The sequence below is a fragment of the Orcinus orca genome, chromosome 13 (genome assembly GCF_937001465.1).
Source record: "Orcinus orca chromosome 13, mOrcOrc1.1, whole genome shotgun sequence".
Taxonomy (NCBI): domain Eukaryota; kingdom Metazoa; phylum Chordata; class Mammalia; order Artiodactyla; family Delphinidae; genus Orcinus; species Orcinus orca.
In genome coordinates, this window is record NC_064571.1 from 61,230,061 (window position 1) to 61,255,418 (window position 25,358).

The window sequence follows — 25,358 nt, forward strand, 5'->3', positions numbered from 1 at the left end:
GAACCCGTGTCCCCTGCATCGGCAGGCGGACTCTCAACCACTGCGCCACCAGGGAAGCCCTGTTATGTTTTTTTAATTTATTTTATTTTTGGCTGTGTTGGGTCTTTGTTGCTGCGTGCAGGCTTTCTCTAGTTGCGTTGAGTGGGGGCTACTCTTCGTTGCGGTGCGCGGACTTCTCATTGCGGTGGCTTCCCTTGTTGCGGAGCACGGGCTCTAGGCACACAGCCTTCCATAGTTGTGGCTCATGGGCTCTAGAGCGCAGGCTCAGTAGTTGTGGCACACGGGCTTAGTTGCTCCGCGGCATGTGGGATCTTCCCAGACCAGGACTCGAACCTGTGTCCCCTGCATTGGCAGGCGGATCCTTAAGCATTGCACCACCAGGGAAGTCCCATCTGTTACGTTTTTATGGGGAATGTTTCATAACTAGGAAGGATCTGCTCTTTCATTGTACAGTTACTTGGGTCTTTAATTTCATCCTTTTTGTCCCTTTTCCTCCTCGCTGTGATGAGTTACTATGGCTTTTGAATGGGCCTTTATTCTTCTGGCCTGCCCATTGTTGGAGTCAGTAAGACTGGGAACAGGGTGTATGGTCTGATACATGTAGACCTGGTTGGACCACCAAGTCTGTGTTTCAAGTTTACCAGCTGTTGTTTCACTTTGTTGCTAGAGAATGTTATCTTTCCTATGGTGAAATAAGAATTTGTTTCTTATTATTTAGAGTAGGTAGGGGTTCTTTATTGTTTTTTTTTAATTTTTTAAAAATTTATTTGTTTATTTTATTTTTGGCTGTGTTGGGTCTTCGTTGTCTTCGTTGATGCATGTGGGCTTTCTCTAGTTGCAGTGAGGGGGACTATTCGTTGCAGTGTGCAGGCTTCTCATTGCGGTGGCTTCCCTTGTTGCAGAGCACGGGCTCTAGGCGCGCAGTCTTCAGTAGTTGCAGCATGCGGGTTCAGTAGTTGTGGCTCACGGGCTTAGTTGCTCTGCGGCATGTGGGATCTTCCTGGACCAGGGCTCGAACCTGTGTCCCCTGCATTGGCAGGTGGTTTCTTGACCGCTGTGCTACCAGGGAAGCCCGGGTTCTTTATTGTTGACAATTATATTACACTGGTAAGTCTTCTTGGCAAGAGTTTATGTTTATTCACTATAATATTTGACTACATTTAAAGTTCAGGTGTTTTCATATTGCCTTTTGCAACTGAGATTTATTCAATAAGATTTTTTTATTTTACTGGAGGATTAAAATCATTTTAGAAATTTCGAGTTTTAAGGCCTGTTTTGTCCCTACAGTAGTAAATGGTATCAGATTACTGTTTTTCAAGTTCTTAAGTTTGCTTTTACTAACTTATGACAGCAAATAGTATCTGTTATCAGCAAGGCTGCTTCTAGAATTCATTTGAATGCTCCTTGAGGGCAGGAATGTTTGTTCTTTTTCACTGCTGTATCCCTAGAACCTAAAACAGTGGCTGGCACATGGTAGGGGTTCAATAAATATTTGTTGAATGAGTATATGAATATATTAAATTTATCAGTATTCAATATGTTAGAGAAATAGTAAGACTTCTTAATTTCATGTTTTGAAATATCAAAACTTAGTGGTTTTAATTAGCTAGGTTCTCTGACTTACTTTTTCTTTCGTCCTTTTATTGACTAATCAGTTTAGTAAACATTTCCATTACAGGGTAAACTAAGAAGAGATGATATATAGTCAATAGATTTTTTAAATGAGACACCAGTTCTTTTTAAAGTTTCTTTGGAGAGGGTAAGGTTAACAAACATCTTAGCCTATGATATCAGTCATCTATACTTTTTAAAATTTATTTTTACTCTCTTGTTCATGTAATTGTTTCTAGGACTAATTAAAAGGATCATATTTTTTTTTTTTTTTTAGTAAACGTATTTATGTATGTATGTATGGCTGAATTGGGTCTTTGTTGCTGCACACGGGCTAGTTGTGGTGCACGGGCTTAGTTGCTCTGAGGCATGTGGGGTCTTCCCGGACCAGGGCTTGAACCTGTGTCCCCTGCATTGGCAGGCAGACTCCCAACCACTGCACCACCAGGGAAGTCCCTAAAAGGATCATATTTCTTAGGTATCTCTTACACATGCTCAAAAGGGAACACACTGAAGCTTAATAATTAAAATTTTTAATGTATTTATTTATTGAGCAAATATTTTGAGTGCCTACTGCAAGCCAGGCACCATTCTCTCTTCTGGGAGTACTATTCTATGTTTTGAGAGAAAAAAAAGACAAAACTTTCTTTCTTCATGGAACTTACATTCTCATAGGAGAGATAGGGAAACAAGATGTAGAATAAAAACAGATTTCTCTAATAGGGTAGATTCTTTTAAGTTACTTTTGTAGGTTGGACCTTTTAAAAATAATCAGTTCATTAAATACCACTTTGACATTGTTGGGGAATGAGATGCCACATGTGAGAGCCTAGAATAGGGCAAGGCACTTTGGTAGGAACAGTTTTGTAAACAAAAATGGAGTTTACAGCCCGTGCTCTCAGTATTCACACAAGAACTGCAGTGCAAAGCTATTTAAAGATAACCACCTGCAGTGTCGGTAATATGCTTTCAGAGTCCACAAAAGTCGGAGTTTCTTGACAGCTGGCTCAGTCTAGGCAGACAGTGGGTGGAACAAAAGTATAGAGATGCTAAACAACATACGTATTTGGGAATAGTGACCTTTTTGGAGTGGTAGAAACTGGAAGAGGTGTGTGTGTGTGTGTGTGTGTGTGTGTGTGTGTGTGTGTGTGTGTGTGTGTGTGTGTGTTGGGGGAACTTATGAGTAGTATCAGGAGCAGAGATAGAAAAAGTAAATTAAAGGTGGATTGTATGCAGCAGGTCTCTAGATGGTCCTATAAATAATGGGGAGCCACAGGTGACTTTTTAGTTGGACAGTGGCAAGATTACATTTCTTGTTGAGAAAATTAAGTGACTATGGGAAGGATGGGTTGGAGAGTACGACAGGGAGGTTCCAGGCTACTTGGGGCATCTAAAGTATAGCCCAGGGGCAAGACCATAATCCCTGTAAGGGTGCCTCCTGAAGCACAAGTCCATAGTATATAATGTGAATAGAATTGTGCCATGTGGCAGGCAGCCTTGTGACCAACAGAGGGATGAGGGTCAAAAGCTGAAGATACTGAAAGTGAAGAAGAGAATCCAAGAGAATTTTGTGGTTAATAGGATTGGTAACCTACTGGGGATGGGAGTTTTGTGGGATAATAATAATTATAGATGGTTTGAAGTTTAAGACGGATCTTCACATTAGGTAGTGATGGTCTGGACAACACTTTTTTCCCCCACCTTGTATCTCGTTTTCATAAATTGGTTCATCCCTCACTGAGCCTACCATACCCATCTTTTTTCCACCCCTAATTTGAGCTTTGATATCTGTTTTGGACTATATAGTAAAGCTTATTAGAAGTATTTCTGAAACAAAGGAATTTTTCCTGTGGGGGGAGGTACTTTGAGAAAAGGGTATGTGGGCTTTAAGTATACTTAAAGTATAGGGCTCTTTTAAAAAAAATTATTTATTTATTTATTTATTTTTGGCTGTGTTGGGTCTTGGTTGCTGCGTGCGGGCTTTCTCTAGTTGCGGCGAGCGGGGGCTACTCTTCGCTGTGGTGCGCGGGCTTCTCGTTGCGGTGGCTTCTCTTGTGGAGCACGGGCTCTAGGCATGCAGCCTTCAGAAGTTGCGGCTCACTGGTCTAGAGCACAGGCTCAGTAGTTGTGGCACATGGGCTTAGTTGCTCTGCACCTTAACCACTGTGCCACCAGGGAAGTCCCTAGGGCTCTTAATATATGTCAAAGTTAACTCATTTATTATATTCCAGATTTAATTTTCTAGATAAATTACCTTATGGTATAGTAACTTTAATATAATTTTATGATATTTAATTATAACAGTCTAGCCCTGTGAGGTACGTTAAAACATTTGATTATGGAAAAATTTAAATATATCCCAAAATACTAGAGTATAATGAACCCCAGTATACCTATCAACATTTTGCTGGTCTTGTTTCATCTGTTTTTCTCTCTGCCCTTTTACTCTTTTTTTTTTTTTTCTGAAATATTTTAAAGCAAATGCTAAGCATATTCTTTCACCATAAATACTCGAATATTTAACAGTTAAGGACTTTATTATTATTATTAATACAACCGCAAAACCATTATCACACCAAGCAATCATCTTTACCCCAACTTAACACCATCTAATATAATACCCAGTCTGGATTCAGATTTCCCTTTTGGTTTCGAAAAAGAGTTATGTAGCTGGATTGTTTGAATCAGGTTTCAAACAAGTCTTGTGGTTATTTTTAAAGTTGATATTTTTTAAAGAGAAAATTAAGGCAGTGTGAAAACATTTTAGTATAAGCTATTCTAAGAGAGCAATGCTGTTTTGACAGCCATTCTGTCTGGAACTTAGTTTTGTACAAGGAGGTATCGAAATAGCTAGTATCTATTTTTTATGATTTTTAAACATAGGAAATCTTTCCAAAATGGGGAAGTGGGTGTGACCCCACTTATCTAGAAGCCTAGAGTATGAAAATGTGAGCTATTCAAGAAGGTTCAGGTTTGGGGGAAGACCACATCTCTCTTAGTCAAAACACCCTAGATGGGATTTGGGACTGTTTTTGTAACTACTTGTGTAATGTTACAGTATATTTTATCTCCCTGGATGTACCTTCCTCATCTATAAAATGAGTGGCTGATTTTTTTTTTAATTTTTATTGACGTGTAGTTGATTTACAGTGTTGTGAAGAGTGGGTGATTTCTTATATTCCTTTTGAGTTCTTATTTTTGTGTGTTTTATTTTCTATTTATTCTTAACTTTAACAGGATTCTCAAAGTTGGATTGGTGGAAGCAATGAACCATTGACTGGCTTTACATGGAGAGGTGGTTGCGAAAGAGAAACTACAGGCATACAAGTCTGGAATGAAGTGTTTGTGATCGACAGACCTAATGGAACAAAAGTGAGATTCTCTTTATAGTTTTTTACTATATATAGTAAAAAAATATATATATATATATAGTTTTTTACTAAAAAAACTAGGTTTTTTTCTTCCATATTCTTTCTTGATCAAAACAACACAGAACTATTAATATCTGATAACTTTAACGTATGTGGATTATTATGTCAAAATGTGTGAGATACTTAAGTTAGAGGACTTTTCTTGACTTAATTACTGATTTTGATATTAACCATTTTATATTTGACTTTTATAGTCACTATTGGTGAATTTTTTACTTAGTATTTTAAACTTTTAAATTCCTAGGTGGCTGTGCTGCTAATGGATACCCAGGGTGCCTTTGATAGCCAGTCAACTATCAAAGATTGTGCAACAGTGTTTGCTCTGAGCACTATGACTAGCTCTGTCCAGGTGAGATACAGAGATGACGCGGTATGATCAGGTCAGACAATCCTAATACCTTTGCTCTTCCTCAAAATGCCTTTTGATTGAAGGGAAAAAAAGGATTAAAATCAGAGAAACTATTTACATTTAGTATTGGTCACTTACATTTCTATGCTTGCTGTTCTGGCTTACAATGTGAAATTTCATACTTTTAGTGCTTACCAGGGAAACAGTGAACCAATAGCCAATCCCTTTGGTATTTCATCATAGCATCTATGCTTTTTTCTTTTTAAAGGAATATATATTATTGCATGATATCCTTAATTGAATTCAAGGATATTCAGTTGATATTGAATTCAATTGAATTCAGTCATATACAGTAAAGTATAGGGTGTTTCTTTATTTTTTGGCTGAACCAACCAAACAAACAACAAAACCAAGTAATTAAATTTAGTTTTCTACTCAATATGTATGACAACTAGTACATGATTATTTGAACTAATGGAGGTAGAGGCATAATAATTCTTATTTAGGAAACCTTAATGATGTTTATATAATAAACTAAGGACTTAAAGCATCTGTTTCATTTAGAAAGGGGTGAAATCCTTTCTGTTTTTTCACTTATGCTGTACCCTAGAGTTATGTTTGGTGTTCTATCAAGTTCTAGTCTCTTCAAGCTAGGCCATCTCTTTTCTGTATAATTTAGACTAATTGCACTGAATTAAACCACCACAGGTCATTTTTTATTTCTTTACTTTCTGTTTCCTGAGCTCATCTGTGGTTGATACTTCTCTGGCTGAAAAATGAATTATTGAAGTATGGTGGTTAGATCCAGCTGGTGATGTATCAAGATGTATATTTGCAAATATTTTAAAAAGTATGTGCTTCTCCTGAGATAAATATTTCTTATGGATGGTAGATTATAGGTGATACCGTCACAGTGTCTTGGAATTTTTGTGCTTTCCATTAATATCTGGAATGTGTGACCAGTTTCTATTAAAGTTCCCATTTCCTTTCTTCCTCAATTTGAAGTATTTAGCTGTCAGAGTGGAAACAAGTTTTGGAATTATTATGAGATAAAAGAGAAGTGGCTTCTTTTTATTATAGGGATGGGAATATCTGTCACTACAAACTAAGTGATGTTATTGGGGACTCTCAGAGTCTCTTTTTTTCAGTTTGTCCCACCTCTTTTTCTCTGATCTTGCAGGGCAGCACAACTGCCATTTTCTTGAGGCGAGCAGAAGCCACATCTTTGTATTTATATTATCGCATTATAGCCCTTCAGATTAGCTGGCTCTGTGGCTTGCATTAAATTATAAGTTCTCTGTCCTAAAACTTATACCATGGTGTTCTCTTGTTTATTCAACTTTATGATAGCAAGAGAACTGGTTTTGGACAACCACGTAAAGCCATTCAGCCACTTTCTTATCGTAAAACAAAGATTTTGCCCATCTTGCCTATCTCACATGTGGTTTTGTGTGCAGTCAGAAATGAGATACAAATGAGATAATGCATAAGAAAGCGGTTTGTAAACTAAATAATCAAGAAGATTAATTTTTTTTTTCTTTTTTAAGGCCGAACCGTGCGGCATATGGGATCTTAGTTTCCCAACCAGGGATTGAACCCATGCCTGCATGCATTGGAAGTGTGGAGTCTTTTTTAAAATTTATTTATTTATGGCTGTGTTGCTGTGCGTGGGCTTTTCTCTAGTTGCAGCGAGTGGGGGCTATTCTTCGTTGTGGTGCGCGGGCTTCTCTTTCTCTGGCTTCTCGTTGCAGAGCACGGGCTCTAGAGCGCAGGCTCAGTAGTTGTGGCACACGGGCTTAGTTGCTCCGTGGCATGTGGGATCTTCCCGGACCAGGGCTCAAACCTGTGTCTCCTGCGTTGGCAGGCGGATTCTTAACAACTGCGCCACCAGGGAAGTCCCAGGAATGCAGAGTCTTAACCACAGGGACCACCAGGGAAGTCCCTAAAATTAGTTTTTATTATTGCTTCTTTCCTGATTCTTGAGGCTAGATTTCTCTCCTTCCTTACATAAGTTATCTGGCTGATGGATCAATAACAAATTGATCCCTTTGTCATTTATTCTTTCAAAAAATAATTACTGAGCATCTATTAAGTACAACACAATATGCTAAGTACTAATGATCTACAATAAACAAATCTTTTCTGTTTGCTATTTACAACCTGGCCCTGACAATGTAGGGATCTGGTCCTATTTTCTAAAAGCTAAGGCCCATATGAGTGAGAATAGGTTGGTTATTCTTTCAGTTTTTAAGTTTAAATCTAGAGTTTAATCACCTCATCATTAATTACTTTTTAAGAACCTGTTTGGAATTAGTCAACTGAGAATATCATTTTAGGTTTGCCAGGCTATATTGGCTGTTTATATTCTTGACCTCCAAGTGATTAAGTTAGATTATCACTTATTTGCTGTTAGAACAAATTGTTCTATATTTGGAGTAACCCTATTTTCTTAGATATAAGTTATTTCCTAGCAGAGGTGACAACTATGGACATCCACTTTTGTCCTTTGGTGGTCCAGGTCATCTTTTAAAGACCTGACTCAGAAGGATTGGACCTAGCGAATCTTTTCTCCAATTACTGTTTCTTGAGAGTAGTGAAGTTTGCGTTACCAGCTCTGGTCTGTGGGCCTTGGAAAGTGGAAGAGTGTTACCTACTGTGTGTGTGTGGGGGGGGGGCGGGGGTAAAATGTTCATGTTAAGTTATTTAGACTGACTTTGCTTAAGTAAAACGATAACCATAATATTACAGTCAAGTTAGTTGAGGCACCCACTGAATAAACCATAAACTATATACTATGAATGCTCCAGGGAGGAATTTATCTTTGTATTGGGTTGGCCAAAAAGTTCGTTTGGGTTTTCTGTAACATCTTACAGAGAAAAACCCGAACGAACTTTTTGGCCAAACCAATAGAACTATGCCCTTCACGTTCATTGACTTAGAAAAACAGTTGGGTAGTTGGGGGAACTCTTCACTTAAAAAAAAAATCATGTCATAACATTAAAGAAACTTACTATGTAATATACTTTTTTTTTTTTTTTTTAATGTCTGCTGCCTTCTTGGCCCCATATGTGTATATTCATGATTTTTACACAGTTTACCACCGCTGCTTCCCCCTTAATGTTTTATCCTAACTGTTAGGAAAAAAGAAATTTCTTTTCACGGACCACTGGTTAAGATAGTGACTGAGTCATTCATTTGTGCTCAGGTGTAAAATAGCCTTCGTTTCCACAAGTAAATTTATACACAGCTGGGTATTCAAAGTAAAACACTAATAAAAACAAAAATTTGTTTTAACAGGTGTATAATTTGTCTCAAAATATTCAAGAAGATGATCTTCAACACTTGCAAGTATGTATGTCTCAAAGAATGTATGCCAAAGTGTTGAAAGTTTAATTCCCACTTTGTTGTGACTTTACACCAAGAACCTGTAATATTGTAAGAAGATTGACTATTATATGGTTTTACACAGATGTACGACTTCTTAACTAGAAGAAATTTTAAAGTATATGCAGTCTTAAAAAATTAAATGCTTGGCTTTCAAATGATTTTAAAGGCTCTGACATCTAGTCGTCTGATATAGAATAGCTTTACAGAGGTCTTCTTTCAACCTTTTCGGGGGCATTATTTTAAATAATTTGATTTAATAGTTATTTACAGAATACGGCAGACTTGCAATGGAAGAAATCTACCAGAAGCCATTTCAGGTAAATAAATATTTTATCATTAAAAAAAATTTTATCTATGAAAAGCTATCATCTTGTATCTCTGGAGATATGAGGACATTATGCGAAACTCATTTTTAGCAACAGATCTAGTGGAATTGAAACTAATTTATGGTAATGTCATCACCATCTTATCAGTAGCAGCTTACAGGATAGGAAATAGAACAAATGAATATAGACTGGTTCTTAATACTTTTACTTAAAAGGTTAATAACATTTCTTTTAACTGGATATTACTTCCAAAACTTGAGATAGTCATGTAAATTTCTTTTATATGTGATAAACTACTAGAAAATGTTATTGGTTGTACATGTGTGTGTGTGTGTGTGTGTGTGTGTGGTATATTACAAGTTGAGGTTAGACCTATTATTCTTTATTTTTGTTTCAAATAGAAGAGTTTCAGAATTTATTATATCTCTCCCCCATGTGTTTTTTCATTACTTTTAAATGCTAGGTACAGAATATTAAGTCAGAAATTAACCTTGATTTGAGAAGCATATGCTCTGCTTGCTTCTGTGGAGTCTTATCATTAGAGATTTTTAAAAAAGCAGAGCTAATTTCAGATAGATTCTTTTTTGAAACAAGTGTAATTTGTAAGTGGACATTGTACTATTTGGTTAGTTGTGTTATAGTAGGTGAGAATGACTCCACCCTGTTTGCTCATCAGTGTGTGAAGTCCTTCCTGTGTGATAGCATCACTGGTGATTCTCTTAGTGGGTTACATTGATTCTGCCTCAGTCTTGTCTGGCTCAGGTGATCACTTTTATGAAATATTTGGGCAGGTTATGGTGTTATTTTGTGTATATGATGAAATATACTCTATTTGGCCTCTATCAGTTTTTCTGAACTGGGGTAATTTTGCCACCCAGAGGGCATTTACCAGTGTCTGGAGACATTTTTGGTTGTCACAGTTTTGGGGAGGAAGTTCATGCCATTGGCATCTAGTTTATAGAGGCCAGACATGCTGTTCAACATCCTACAAAATGTAGGACAGCCATGCACAGCTAAGAATTATCTGACCCGAAGTGTCAGTAGTGCTGAGTTGAGGAACTTAAGCATATAGGAATTAAAAATTCTATGAAAAGAACTAATTGGTCTAGAATTAGGTTAGTTGGTCTTCTAGTTACACAATCTTGACTTAAAATTATGATCTGTATACCCTGATATGTTTTTTGTTTCTTTTTAAAATATCCTGTATTATTGCTTGTGGTGACTCTTATACACAGTGAGGTTCTCAGATGGAGGTAGTTTCTTGGTATAGGAGCTGGGAGTATTGTTGGCTTATGTAGGCTCTTGTTATAACTATGAGTAGTATTAAGCCATTTGGTTACTATAACTTTTGATAAGGATTGTTTTTGGGGAGTAAGGGGTGCTTCAGTTATTAAAGTAGTAATTTTTGGTAAAGTTTTATAAGAAATGATTTCAATTTTTTCCCCTTCTTTCTGTAGACACTAATGTTTTTGATTCGAGACTGGAGTTATCCTTATGAACATTCATATGGTTTGGAAGGTGGAAAACAATTCCTTGAAAAGAGATTGCAGGTAAGCCCCCATTTCTTAGAGAAGAGAGCATAAGCACCAAGCCCCAGGTGAAGGTGTGGACTGTCTGGACTGCTGCTTAGACTACCAACCTCTGAGTGTCATTGGAACAAATTGAGTATCCCAAGTTAACCCAGATACCTGCATACATAATTGATGAGAAGTAAATTGGTAGCACTCCTGTGAAAGAGGACAATAGAAATGCCCTCAAGTAGAAGTTAAGGAATGGATATTTCTCTCCAGAGCCAACTGCCCCTTCAATAAATCAATATTCAAAGGATAAAAGTTTGAAGTAGACTAACTTTTTGATCTGCTCAGGTTGCATGCATTTCTCTTTCTGGCCCAGCTGAGCTTCTGAGCATTTGGGACAGGCTGGATAATCTAGTGTGGATGCATTGAACACAGATGATGTGAGACTCTCTTTCCAAGGATACTATCTCGTAGAGTGGCAGCATATAGAGAAAAAAGGGATCTTAAACATTATCTAGTATAGCCTTTACACACACACACACACACACACACACACACACACAAAACTGGGACCCAGAAAAGTGACTTGCCTTTGGTCACTTAACTAATTATTGATAACTGGGAGTAGGACCCAAAAGTCCAAGCTCCTGGCCTGGCCTGTGCAAATGCCACACCAAGTCATTCCTGGAAAATAACATGGAAGTACTTTGGGAAACCCTCAGGTCAGATACTACCTACCTACTGACATCCACAAAAGATACATAAAAATACCTTTATTCATAAGTAGGAGGTTTAGCTCTTTGGGGTAATAAAATTTTGTTTGTTTCCTATGAAAAAATGCATTTAATTTCGCAGCCACATTCAAAGACTTAGGGTATAATGTAATTTTTCTTAATCCTAAAATAAGATCAAAACCAACTCCTCATTTCTTGGATTATTTGAAAGGCATTTCTAGACTTGTCAGAGATAATTTCATTCATCAGCGTTTTCTCTGGTTTGTTCAGAAGAAATTAACCCACAGCACATCAGGCATATTAACTAAATTCAGAATTATGTACTTCAAAGATAAGGAGGTTTTTAAATATATTATTGAAGCCATACAGAAAAGTACTCAGATCATAAGTGTGCAGCTTGAGGAGTTTGTACAAATTGAACATAGCCATGTAACCACCCAGAAGCAACTGCCTGTATCCACTAACTCCCGCCCCCCCCCCACCCCCCCCCCCCCCCCCGCCAAACCCTTCATTACTCTTTTGACCTCCAACAGGCTGGTTTTTGGACTTTTTATGAAAGGAATCATATACAGTATGTATTCTTTTGCGTCCAGCTTCTTTTGCCCAGTATTACATTTCTGAGATTAATCCACATTGTTGCATGTAGTTTAGTTCACTTATTCTCATTGCTATGCAGTCTTCCATTGTATGAACAGGCAACAGGTTTTCCATTCTACTTTTGATGGAGATTTAGGTAGTTTCCAGATTTTGTTGATTACGAATGGTGCATGTTTTTTAGAATGGTTTTTGAGAAGAGTTTGGGAGAATATGTGAGTTATATTGGGATAAGTAGTTATTAAAAATCTAACATTAGGATTTCCTTCCAGAAAATACATAGCAGTCTCTCTTCTGCAAAACACTGGTAAACTAGCATAAATCGTAAATAATCATTTGGAGTAAGTGCCGAAATCCTAATAAATTTTTAAGACTCTTTGGACTGCATTGGAGCTTTTTGCCTTATCTGTTGTTTTGCTCAGGGGCTGACCTTTTTATTCGTAGGCAAATTAGTACTTTGTTTTTCTCTTTGCCATTATAAGTACTTTAAAGGCAAAGACCATTTAGTCCATTAGTACCTTTGCCATTATAGGTACTTAATTTATTTACTGGTTTATAAATCACAACCACACCTGTTGTTCTGGTGTTAGATATTATGATTAATTATTATTTGTATTTATTCATATCCTTGGCAGCTAACATGGGGGAAAAAAGTCTTTTTTGGTTTAAGACAGAGTGGGGTCTTATCAAATGGTTAGAAATGGGTCTTTAGTAAAATTTTATTGTCAAGAAACACACACCTAGACTAGCATCTGAGTTAATGTGCGTGCATGTGAGTACGTATGTGTGTTTTCTTAAAAAAATGTGTTTTTCTCTTGTTTGCACCTTCACCTTGTCTCCTTCTGTCCCCAGGTAAAACAAAATCAACATGAAGAGCTACAGAATGTAAGGAAGCACATTCACAATTGTTTCTCAAATCTTGGTTGCTTCCTTTTGCCACATCCTGGTCTTAAAGTTGCAACTAATCCTAGTTTTGATGGGAGATTGAAAGGTGGGAATTCCCATTCTTGCTAAAATCAGAACTTAAGTTTTAGAGGCTGAAAGTTAAAAAAAATACATGGTTCCTTAAATTTTTTCTTTTATACTGGAGGACGTTTTAATGCATTATTAATGGTGTGATTGTAATGTATTGGTTTCTTGCAAACACCTGGCATATTGATTAACATTTTATAAGGTGGTCTGTTGCTCAGCACTGATGTCCTAAAAATACTGAAGGCTAAGAACATTTCAGTATTTCATCTGATTGCACTCTGCTAAAAAGCATCACCAATATATTATATTGATGTAATTAGATTTAAGTCTGTTCGGGGGTGATGGTGTAATTTTTTGTGTATGTTTTAGGATTATTTTGAGCATGATGGCAAAAGGCTTGAGGATTGACAAAACTTTTAACAGTATGGCTGGAGAAACAAAATTTAGTATTAAAATTTAATACAATTTCATGAATTGCTTGCCATTTGGAAAGGATAGTTTAGTTAAAATACTTGATGTGGAATTTGTTCTGGTAGGCCACAGTTTTATTTGTTATTTGGGCTGAAAGAATTATTGGGAGATGAGGGAAGTGGGGTAGTAGAGTGGAGGGGTGGTTATATTTTTTCCTAGGAGATGTGACAGTGTGATGTGTTTGGATGAGTTTTTTGAAATGAATCTACACTTAAGTAGCATATTTTTAATTTATGAAATAGAATTTTATTAACTCTTACCAATGGGGACTTTACTTTTTTTTTTTTTTTTTTACTAACACATTGACTAATTTCATGTCCACTAGATATTGATGAAGAGTTTAAACGAGAGCTTCGAAATCTGGTTCCATTGCTGCTTGCCCCAGAAAATTTGGTAGAAAAAGAGATAAGTGGATCTAAAGTCACTTGTAGAGATCTTGTAGAATACTTTAAGGTAGGAAATTCTTACATTAAATGGCTTTGTCTAAGTTAGAAATATAGCTGACTTAAAACTCATTTGTATGTACAAGAAATTTCTTACCTTTATTTTAAAGCAAAAAAGTAAAATTTATATTTTTTTGCCTTGAATTGGATGTATCAGTATTTAAGAATATTTAAGATTGTAGCAGACAACATGTATCTTCTAGACAGTGATTTTATTCTTTGTAGAGTTATCCTACTTTTTCTCCAGCTCTGATATGGAAAGAAGAACCATTCACCATAATATTACAATACCACTCTATCATTTGAGAATGATAATAGGTATTGGGAGCATAATTCTGTACCCTGAGTTCTCACAAAAGCCTTCTCTCAGAGTCTGGGCCTTGATAAGAGCAGCTGAAAGTATCCAGACTGGGTTTGAGCTCAAGTAAATTATGCATAGATTTTTTTCCCCCTCTGCTGTTCTCTAGTCTTTTTTTTTTTTTTGCGGTACGCGGGCCTCTCACCGTTGTGGCCTCTCCCGCTGCGGGGCACAGTCTCCGGTTGCGCAGGCTCAGTGACCGTGGCTCACGGGCCCAGCTGCTCCATGGCATGTGGGATCTTCCCGGACTGGGGCACAAACCCGTGTCCCCTGCATCGGCAGGCGGACTCTCAACCACTGCGCCACCAGGGAAGCCCTGTTCTCTAGTCTTTATAGCTTGCTTGCCAGAGCAAGACTATTGTAGAGATTTGTATTTATTCATTGTAGTTGTAAATAGACAGAAGGGAAATACAGTTAACTAAGAGTGTATTTTTGTATTATTTAATGGACACTTGATCACTTTCATACTATCTTTGTTCAGTTATGAATTAATTTAGAGTCAGTAGAAAGTTGAGGTGAAAGATTCCTATATAGAACTTACTTAAAAACGTTCATCTTTCTTTCTTACTCTTAAACCACAAATTCAGTAATTTTTTTTCCCTTGAACTGAAGTATATTTTAAGCTGGTCAAAGTAAAATACTGAGTTAAAATATTTTCTTACATATTTATTTGAAATGTTGGCATTAGGGGAGAATTATGGATTTCTTTTCATAAAGTAGATGGCATTTTATATATAACTTTTAAATATGAGACATAATTTTTATGCCAAGTTGGAGTTATATTTAGAGACATTTCTCTAGGATATTATTTAGCAACATACACACTTAATAATGTTGAGAATAGGGTTAACTCTTTTGGAATGAGAGTATATGATTTTTAAAGCCTAGACTTTTCTTATAATAGTGTGAATCATTTTTCTATTTAATGATTTTTCTTTCTTTGGGGATGTGGAGCCAACTTGCATAACCTATGAATATAATGAGTCTTCTGTATTTTTAGGCTTACATTAAAATTTATCAAGGAGAGGAACTTCCACATCCAAAGTCCATGCTTCAGGTAGTGTGTGTGTTGTACGTACATTTATTTACGAAGGAGAAAAAAACATCTTTGCTTTAGAGATAAATGCTGGAAATGGGGTAGTGTTTCTTTCCATGCGAATACATTTTAGATACTTAAGGCATGGGTCCTGAAGTTTTAATGGGTTTTTGTAACTACAGGTTGCACACCTTGCACACCAGAAGTGAGGGTCCTCGGTGCCTTCTCTTCAGTTGCTCAAAAAGTGTAGGAGAATTTCTGCTTCAGAAGATAGCTTCATATGGGCCTTGCCAAACCAAGAGCCTTGCTTCTGCTTTCTGAGTCTTCGACAATGAATGTTGTTTGAAATAAGGCTTATTTTCTCTTGATGTTAATGATTCACGTCTGGTTCTAGTGAATATAGATTTTGTTTTTATTTTTTTAAAAAAGGTGTTCTTTAGGGACAATGTTATTTTAACCTAATTCATTTTTTTTAAATTAATTAATTTATTTATTTTTGGCTGTGTTGGGTCTTCGTTTCTGTGCGAGGGCTTTCTCTAGTTGTGGCAAGCGAAGGCCACTCTTCATCGCGGTGCACGGGCCTCTCACTATCGTGGCCTCTCTTGTGGAGCACAGGCTCCAGACGCGCAGGCTAAGTAGTTGTGGCTCACGGGCCTAGTTGGTCTGTGGCATGTGGGATCTTCCCAGACCAAGGCTCGAACCCGTGTCCCCTGCATTGGCAGGCGGACTCTCAACCACTGCGCCACCAGGGAAGCCCAACCTAATTCATTTTTTAAAAAATTTGCTACTTTGGGCAGTTTCTCAGTTTTATAGTGGATTAAACTGTTTTTTCATAAAACCCATCCAATAAGCAGTTTTGTGGATTTAAAAATGTATCTTGTGTGTGATACTGATTATGAGAGAGAGGACCATATGAGTAATTCTTGATTCTTTGCACCTGGGGACTTGACACATTTTAGGGTTGTATATGTTTAATTTTCTATAATTTCCTGGGCATATGTGGTATTTTCTACAAACCCACTTTAACAAACCTAAGCAAAACAAGATTAAGCAGGTAGTCCTATTAGAAGCAATTATTATGTCCTTTATACTGGTGTTTCCTTCAATTAGAAAGGGAAACTGGAAGTTGATAATATTTTCTCTGATTCATTTTCAGACTTGGTCATTGTACATAATTTATTGTCTTAATCAGAATTTATAGTTATCAGGTATTTCACATAAAATTGGCACATTTTATTTTATTTCTTAGGCAACAGCTGAAGCTAATAATCTTGCTGCAGTAGCAGGAGCAAGAGAGATCTATTGCAAAAGTATGGAGCAGGTTTGTAACTAAAATCTAAATTTGACACTAGAGTAAGATAGAAGATTTTTATATTTAAAATAATTGAACCAATTTGTGCTCCTTTTACATTGTCATGTTACATCATTCCCAAATTTCCCTTTATCATCTCTGCTGGAAATAAACTAAGAATATAATTCCCATGGTTAGAGTGCAGGATATGGGTAGTAAGTTATTACATAGACCACACTGAAATATTTTCTGACACATGATTCAGAGTGCTGTTATTAGTAGCTTCTGACGCAAGCAACATCAGCTTAAGGGCAATAGCAGCTTCTTTGCTAAGCTTGCTAACTCAAACATTAAAGTACCTTTTTTATGTTATCTTTTACCCACTTTCTTGCCAGCAGTCTTTTGTACTCTTTTGGTGTATTGCTGGGTCAGGTGAAGTCAGGTACAGATTGCAGTGTAATTCTTTTTGTCTTTATTGGTATATAATTAATACCAATATAATTAATTTTGGAAAGTTTATTTTGCTTGAGTCAGTTAAACATATAAGAAATAAGTAGGTTAGGATAATGTGTGAAGTATTATGAACAGATGTAAAACTAAACCATGTAGGTGGTTTGACTTTTTGAGATTAAAAATTATGATCAGGGAATTTCTTTCAAGTGTGAATTATTTCCAGCATGTAATCTGTCCTAATGTAACCCTGCCTTTACAGGTATGTGGTGGGGACAAGCCTTACATTGCACCTTCAGATCTGGAGCGAAGACACCTGAATCTCAAGGAAGTGGCGATTAAACAGTTCTGTTCAGTAAAAAAAATGGGTGGAGATGAATTCTGCCGTCGTTATCAGGACCAGCTTGAGGCTGAAATAGAAGAAACCTATGCAAATTTTATAAAGCACAATGATGGCAAAAATATCTTCTATGCTGCTCGTACCCCTGCCACACTATTTGCAGTCATGTTTGCTATGTATATAATCTCAGGACTGACTGGCTTCGTTGGCCTAAACTCTATAGCCGTCTTGTGTAACCTTGTCATGGGGTTAGCACTGACGTCTCTTTGTACTTGGGCATATGTTAAATACTCTGGGGAGTTCAGAGAAATTGGAACAATGATTGATCAGATTGCTGAAACACTATGGGAACAGGTTGGTATCTGTCTTTTGGTTTTTCAGTGACTAATCTTATCCCTGTGACTCCCCACCCCTCCTTCCAGTCCCCCATTCCCCACCCCCAGTATTTGCACACCTACTTTTCCTTTATCTGGAGAATGGTAAAAGGATAGTTTCCTTTTTGTTTAGATGCATAATTTGAATATAAAGTATGAACTGGTTTTTTTTCCCCTTTAAAGTTGTAATTATAGTGTGCTTTGGTTGGCTTACATCTGTAATATCCTTTGGATAGATTCTTAGTCATAGGCCTGATTATACTAGACAAGTGGGCAGGGCCAGAGTCTTTAAGGATTTTTTTTTTAAGAAAAGAAAATATAATTAGTGCAAGAGTTATGAAGGTAAGGAAAGAAGTTTGGAAGTGTAATTCTTTTGCTTTAGGAAAGCAAAAGAAGTTTCTTACTAATATTGGCAAGAACCAAGGCATGCTTATATTCCAGGAAAAATATTGTGTCTTCATTGCCTTCCATGAAGTTAGTAGTGATTTACTGATGTACTACAAGGAACAATCTTATAGGGAATTCTTTACATCAAAGAAACTTTGTTTGACCTCTATACTGTGGAAATACTAATGAACAAAGCAAAGCACCACAAACAGAGAACCAGCTTTTCTTAATCATAATCCGTTATCTCAACCAGAATTCAAATCATGATTTTTTACCTCAAACCAGAATTCAAAGTTGGGCCTGACAAGTATCTACTAAGGAAAGCCTTGTTGTATATCAGCCAACTGTTGTCTGGAATTGCCTGTGTTCAGAAAATTTCATTTAAGGATGTTGTCATTAAAATGATCATCGTGAAATACTTGAGCATCATGTCAAGGACCAGAATGAAAACTACAGTTATTACCGATGGACAGTTATAAAAGGTGTTTTCAGATACCATTTCTGGGCTGATGAAGTATTGGGCTTATTTGAAGATCTAAGATATGCAGGTCCATGTTGGTTTGGCTTTAAATTCAAAGACTGAAGTTGATTGGATGTTGACTTTTCTATTAATAATGTCATTATTATTTTATACAGTGACCCACTATATTAATTTGGATTTTATATTTCTTCTTTATAGAAATGCTCTATTTATTCAGATCTGATTTGGAAGCTTGTGTCTGGATATTTGTAAAATTTAAATTTTTATATCAAAAATAATCTCATTCTTTATATTCCTTTGATATCTTCTGACCGAAGATGGATTAAAAGCTATCACAACCTCAAAAAAAAAAAAGCTATCACAATGTCACTTAAAATATTACCTACTTTAAAAATGTTGGACCATTACTAATTTTGTGCAACATGAATTTCGATAGTTGTACATTGTCTTCTTTTGAAAACCACTCATCTCCCATGCAGCATTGATTGTAGGAGTTTAGAAGTGCCATTATTACAAAACAAGTGAATGGAAGAATCTAAAGTGTGTAAAATTATTTTCAGTATAGTTGAGGTAAGATGATCACTAGTCAGAAGATCTGTGCTGTGTCAACACTTGTCTAAATTTTTTTGCATTTCTCTTTTCTTTTGCTTCAGAGGAGTCCCAGGAAGGTGAGAAACCTACAAAGTCTCAAATTCTTGTAGTCTTAAGTTCTTTAACTTCAAGGCACTCTGAGTCATTCTCCTAACGAATCACTCCATGTTTTAGGTGTTTTCCAAACTGTTTGAAGTTACTAGACGTCGAATGGTTCATCGTGCTCTTTCATCAGCACAGCGACAGAGACTGTCATCCAACAATAACAAGAAGAAAAATTAGACAGTATTTTTAACTTTTTTCTCTATCCGAAGTGTTCACACTTACACATGTAGGACAATAAGCAGGACCGTCTGGGCCGGTCTGCATAAATGCTGTATACATACCAGATTTGATGCTGCATATAGGGTATGGAATTGCACATCCATCTCATAGGAATTGTAAATGGTTTGAATAGGAGGAAAGTAATTTTTGTTGCATTATAAAATGTCTAACTGCATTATTTGTAGCATCATAACTTTTTTTGGGAGAAGCACCTTTTTATTTCCCACATTCCTGGTTATTTTCTTCATTGCTTTGAATTGAATTTTTATATATTTTTATATGTAACTCTTTTTTTACCTCATGTTTTTATTTGTTTTGCACATTTCTCATACCACAGGTATTGAAGCCCCTGGGTGATAATTTGATGGAGGAAAACATAAGGCAGTCTGTAACAAACTCTATCAAAGCAGGCCTGACTGACCAGGTGTCTCATCATGCCAGATTAAAGACAGACTGACAGTTCATCTCCTCATGGACTCCACTCTTTCTTTTTTTCATGCTTGCTGTACAATGAGAACTCAAATAAAAATAAACCAAAGTTTACAATCAACTGTAGAAGTAGTTTAGATAACTGGCTTCACAGATGGCTGCCACAGAGTGTGAAATTGTTTGTTGGTTTTAAGCATTCTGTTCATGGCTCCTAAGGCATGAAGACTGGCTGAGGAGCATTAGTTTTCATGCACACTTGTACCATGTTTAATTCTTTTTTTCCCCTTTTTACTTAATCTAATGTTAGTGAAATTTGTCTTATGTAAAGGATATTTCAGGGAAATATTTTAAGAAATCTATTTAGAGTCTCTTTAACACAGTGTCCCATTGAAATTTTAATTTTTAGAGAAGTTATGAATCACTGTATCAAGAATCAGATTGGAATGACAATGAAGCCTTTATTGAGCCACGACATTAAAAGTATATATTGCTTTACTGCCTTCAATACCAGTATTACATAAATGCATGTATCAGAAACGTCACAGAAATTACATGACAACTCTTGTAGCTAAGAAAGTGATTCTGAGGTGTACATTTGTCTTGCCTTTTTAAATTTATAAACCTGCCCTAAAAGGAGATGCATATCTGGGAAACTGAACTGTCTTTATGCAGTTTAGCCTTCATGTACATAAAATATGCCGTTAATTTATTGGGGGAGAAATTCCATCCAAAAATGTTGCCTACAGCTATGAGTTAAGAGTGTCTATACAGTGTGTAGCTTTTATTTTCTAAAATCACAGGTAGGGCATGTATATGAATTATAAATATATAAATACGATTTTGTATTAAAAGTTTTGTAGTTTATGACAAAATCTGGTTCTGTGGTAGGCTAATGAGTACAGTCCCTGTGAAGGAATGTTTGTGGCTCATGTCAGTGTGTGAATGCATAGACAATTTGAAGTTTTTGATATATTTGTGATATTTATCTTCTTGAGCACTGCAGTCTCACCACCCTCCCCCCACCCCCTCCCCGCAGGGGAATTCAATGGGAATGTTTATCGTGACTTTGTCCTCTGTTGCATTTTAAAGTTCCTTCCTGTAATTTATTTTCAGTACATAATTAAAAATTTGTATATATAAAATGGAACTTGTGATTTTTTTTTTAAGGAATTCTTCAAATATGTATTCCATTACATAAACCTATTTGTTTATACTGAAAAGAGCATGAGTGGGAAACACCCAAGTGAGAGCGGTAAAAGGTATCGTACCTCATACCTCGAATCTAAGCTTGTGAAAAGCTATTTTTCTGTGTCTGTCTCTGTTAGGGAAAACTTGTTGTGATTAGCCTAGGGGATTTATTAATTTTGTTTCTCTCTTTTTTGTGGTGTACGTAAGGCTAACATTCTGTAATACTTTTGTAGCCTTCTTTATGAACACCTATTAAAGCGTCTAGTTTGGTTTTTAAGTGAAGAGAACTCAGATGTTGAGTTGCATGGCCGAAAGCTCTAAATTTACTTTGGTTGATATATCCGCCTCCTGCTTCAGATCCTGTTTTTATATGGATTGTATTTGTTTCCATCTGTATTAAACTGCTACCAACTCATCTGTTCTTGAACAGAATCCACCTGAAATGTGTCTCTTTTTATTTCTTTTACCACCCTGTTTTATGAATGCCGTAGACTGTTTTTATGAATGGAAAAAATAAAAAGTTTGTTGTATAATAGCAATTCTTCTGAAATTAAAGACAGGTTGGTTATTTATTTTTAAGCAAAAGTGCTGTGAAATCTAAACTATTGGATTTCTTAGTATTTCTTGTTGGAAAGAGTGTTTTCCCCATAGATACAATTCTATAAAGGATTCTAAGAAAGTACTTTGGTTTCAGCTGGAAGACTCTGAATATTGCTACACAGGAAGCAATAAAAGGGAATAAAGACAAACTCAAAACTGTTTGCTGAAATAAGTTTTGTGTTAGTATATTTTCTGTGGTATAATTTTTTAGTAATTTATATTATAAGGTAGGTTTTTAAAAAAGAAACCCAATAACAAACAGTCTATCTTCCTAATTAAGACATAAATAATTTACTTTTGTGGAAGGGATAGTCATTTGTGACCCTACTATTGAGTATGCCTTGTATGTCTCTCATGAAGATAGCTAGTCATCCTTGCTTCACTGAACGTATTCTACTTGTGAAGCTGAAGAGCAGTATTTAATTTTTGAGGGTTATATTTTCGATGAACTTTGAGCAGGGCTTCCTTTAGTTATTTTACTCCCACAATTGGGCTAGCTACTAGGGACTTGACCTTGCTGTAGGCGTGAGTGCTGCTGGTGTTAGTTACATTGTTTCATTATTGTGGGATTAAAAAAATTGTTTTTTGGTCTTAACTTGGTTAAGAACCTATTAAAATATACCATGAAATTTCAGAAAACACTGACGTTGCTGTTAGTGGTCCACTGAGGTCAAACGGCCTTACGGAAAGCTTTCTGATGAGCTGCTTCTCTGCTAGTGCGGGTTGCTTGGGTCTGTTGCACACACTTTTAGGTTTCAGCAGCTTCATTCCTGGCTTGAATTTTCCCGTACTTTGACCATAATTGATCTGTGCACCTAAATGTTTTCCCATTTGTGTCCTGGTTGTGGGGTGATGGTGAGAACCAGCTTGGAGAGCTGGCAGCTGTTCCAGGCAGCCATCTTACTTGGCCAGAGTTTACTAATCAAATGACTGTCTTACTTGGATTCAGTCTGGAGCCTCTGTCAGAGAGAATCCTTCCACTTGGCTTTTGGGCAAACAAAGCTACATTAGAGCTTTCCCAAGCAGGACAGAGAAATGCCACCTTCTCTACCTAAGTCTTCTATCAGATCCTAGGAATTTTTCTCTCCAGATTTGCAGTTTGCTGGAATTTAGGCTGAAGAATTGATCTACCCTTGACATACTTGAGTGCGATACAGCTCCTATCATGTTCTCTTTAGGTTTGTGACGTTTTCGATTCTTCAGTGCCAAAGCTAGCAGTTGACCAGGTCAAAAGTGCCTAAAGATTGTAAAAAAGCTTAGGAGAAGAGGGGATCATAGCCTTTGCATAGCTCAGTCAAGCACTTAAATATACATTAGCACTTTTTGTACAACAGTCGTGTGGTAGGAAACCACTTTATCAAAAAAGGTGTCTCAGGTATCTCAGGCTTGCAAACCAGCATTCTGCAACTCCACACCTCCAAGGGTTTGAGTCAGTGGAAGGTTTCAGACACAGATGAGTAACATTCCTAACTCAAAGCTCTGTCTTAGCTGCATTCTGAAAAGTACTAAATGTGGAGAAAAAAGATTCTGTTAATACTGAAACAAGGTGAAAATTACCCATAATACTACATTAAAAACACAAGTCACATGAGGCAAGAAGTGAAAATCTTCCGGTCCTTTTGATACACCCCAGAGGTAACCGTGTATTTGGTGTGTGTGCTGTGGAAATCTTTCCCTGTGCTTATTGACACGTCACTATACTGCATAAAACATACTCAATTTTTATTTTACACAAAAATAGAATTACCCTGTACGTGATATATTTTTTTCATATAACTGACATTCTAGGCCATTAAGTAATTCTTTAATGCTCACATGGTTGCTTTGACCCTTCTGAGGGTAAGAGGGGTTTTGAGGAGAGAGCACTAGACCTTGGATCTCTGCTAACAGTTTCCTTACTTTTTATGACAATTCCTGCCCTCTCACAGGATTGGTGAGAGAATCAAATATGAAAAGAAGCAAGTAGCATAGAAAATTTGTACTCAGTTTTGCTTGTCTTAAGTCTCCATCTGCTGGCTCTATTTGGCCAATAGTCTGTCTGATAACTACTTCCTGAAGCTTGTCCGTAACGATTTTTTTTTTTTTTTTTTTTTTTGGTGGGGCATGGGAGTAATTTGGGCTGTTATTTAAATAACAGTTATTTTTAAGCTTTCTGACAAATACGTTTATATGGCAAACAACACGGTCATTGTGGAGGAAAATGGGTCTATAGCTACTGACAGAGCAAGCAAGAAAGGTCATCTAAAATGGCATAGTTTAGATTTCCCAAACACAAAACGTGAAGACTCCGTAAACACTTATGTAACCTAGAACTGGAAGAATACTTGAATTTCAACTCCAGGAAAAGGAGATGGACCTTGGAGTTAAAACGGAACTTTGTTCCCAGCACCACCACTTCCAAGCTTTGTGAACTTGGGCAAACGCTTAGGTAACAGCTGAGCCTCACCTTCTTCATCTATAAAATGGAGATAATACCTACCTCTCAGGGTTGTGAGGAGGATGAGATGAAAACACATATCAACATCCTGGTAGACATTCTTCTGAATCCCTTTTATGGGGATGATACTTGTGAAACGTGCATCTATCCTTCCAAACCATACGTACTTAATTTTACACCCTTTGCTTCCTGAAGAGAAAAAACATGATGAATCTTGGAGGGTGGTGGTTATTGTTATTTTGTCTATGGAGAAAAGCAGTATCAGTAAGTTCTTTTTTCCTCAACTGGATTAAGCTCCTTGGAAAGAAGAAACCATACTTCATGCATCTTTTAATCTTTCATATTATCTAGTATTTTTGTATATGGTAAATGCTCAGTATTTTTTTTTTTTTTTAATGAAAGCTTCTTTCTTTATGGCTGTGTTGGGTCTTAGTTTCTGTGCGAGGGCTTTCTCTAGTTGTGATGAGCGGGGGCCACTCTTCATCGCGGTGCATGGGCCTCTCACTGTCACGGCCTCTCCCTTTGTGGAACACAAGCTCCAAATGCGCAGGCTCAGTAGTTGTGGCTCACGGGCCCAGTTGCTCCATGGCACGTGGGATCTTCCCAGACCAGGGCTCGAACCCGTGACCCCTGCGTTGGCAGGCAGATTCCCAACCACTGCACCACAAGGGAAGCCCTCAGAGTATTTTAACATGGGCTGGACTGTTCAACTTCATCCCCTTCACCCACCTTCTGTCCGCTATACATGAGCGAGGTGGTTACGTGGCAGCTATGGGCCCGAAAGTATCAATGTTTTGCATTATTTCCCCTTGGCCTCAAGATGCGAAGGAACATGATCATTAAGTAAAAAGTATCTGCTATAATAACTTTGGGGTAGAGTGAGGTTAGGTTACCCTTAAGGATTTGGATTATCTTTAGAACTTTAGTATTTGATCTAATGCAGCTTAAGTATCTGCTCTTAAGTCCTTAACAGAATTGGGTTTATAGACCTGTGCAGTAAGGAGATAAGGGTTTTTATATACATCGAGTATCTCTAGAAATGCTAGCACTGCTTAGAACAGAGGAGAGAGCAGTTCTTCCAGGGAGGATTGAAGGTTTTACAGGAGGCAAAACCCCCAAACTAACACATTTAGCATCTAAACGAAATACCGCCAATGCTGGTGTAATAACCTTGGGGTGGGTATTTTAATCTCCGTTTTGATAGAGGAGTCATCTGAGGCTCACAGAGGTTAGCCAC

At 36.9% G+C, this 25,358-nt stretch overlaps 1 protein-coding gene across 6 annotated transcripts in view; it reads left to right on the forward strand.

Moving 5' to 3' along the window:
• The window catches only part of ATL2 (atlastin GTPase 2), a 63,378-nt gene extending 41,739 nt beyond the window's left edge, over positions 1-21,639 (forward strand). For 4 of the 6 annotated variants that reach the window (XM_033419253.2, XM_033419257.2, XM_033419256.2 and 1 more), the window contains 12 exons: positions 4,849-4,983; positions 5,287-5,391; positions 8,689-8,739; positions 9,039-9,095; positions 10,562-10,654; positions 12,802-12,940; positions 13,718-13,845; positions 15,194-15,250; positions 16,479-16,550; positions 17,233-17,664; positions 19,206-19,220; positions 19,318-21,639. In XM_033419253.2, the coding sequence (XP_033275144.1) occupies positions 4,849-4,983; positions 5,287-5,391; positions 8,689-8,739; positions 9,039-9,095; positions 10,562-10,654; positions 12,802-12,940; positions 13,718-13,845; positions 15,194-15,250; positions 16,479-16,550; positions 17,233-17,664; positions 19,206-19,220; positions 19,318-19,425 (1,392 nt within the window). In that variant the 3' untranslated portion in view covers positions 19,426-21,639. The remainder of the gene's footprint in view (positions 1-4,848; positions 4,984-5,286; positions 5,392-8,688; positions 8,740-9,038; positions 9,096-10,561; positions 10,655-12,801; positions 12,941-13,717; positions 13,846-15,193; positions 15,251-16,478; positions 16,551-17,232; positions 17,665-19,205; positions 19,221-19,317) is intronic. The other 2 variants (XM_004265041.4, XM_033419254.2) reach the window with 2 other exon arrangements.
• Positions 21,640-25,358: the final 3,719 nt, after the last annotated feature.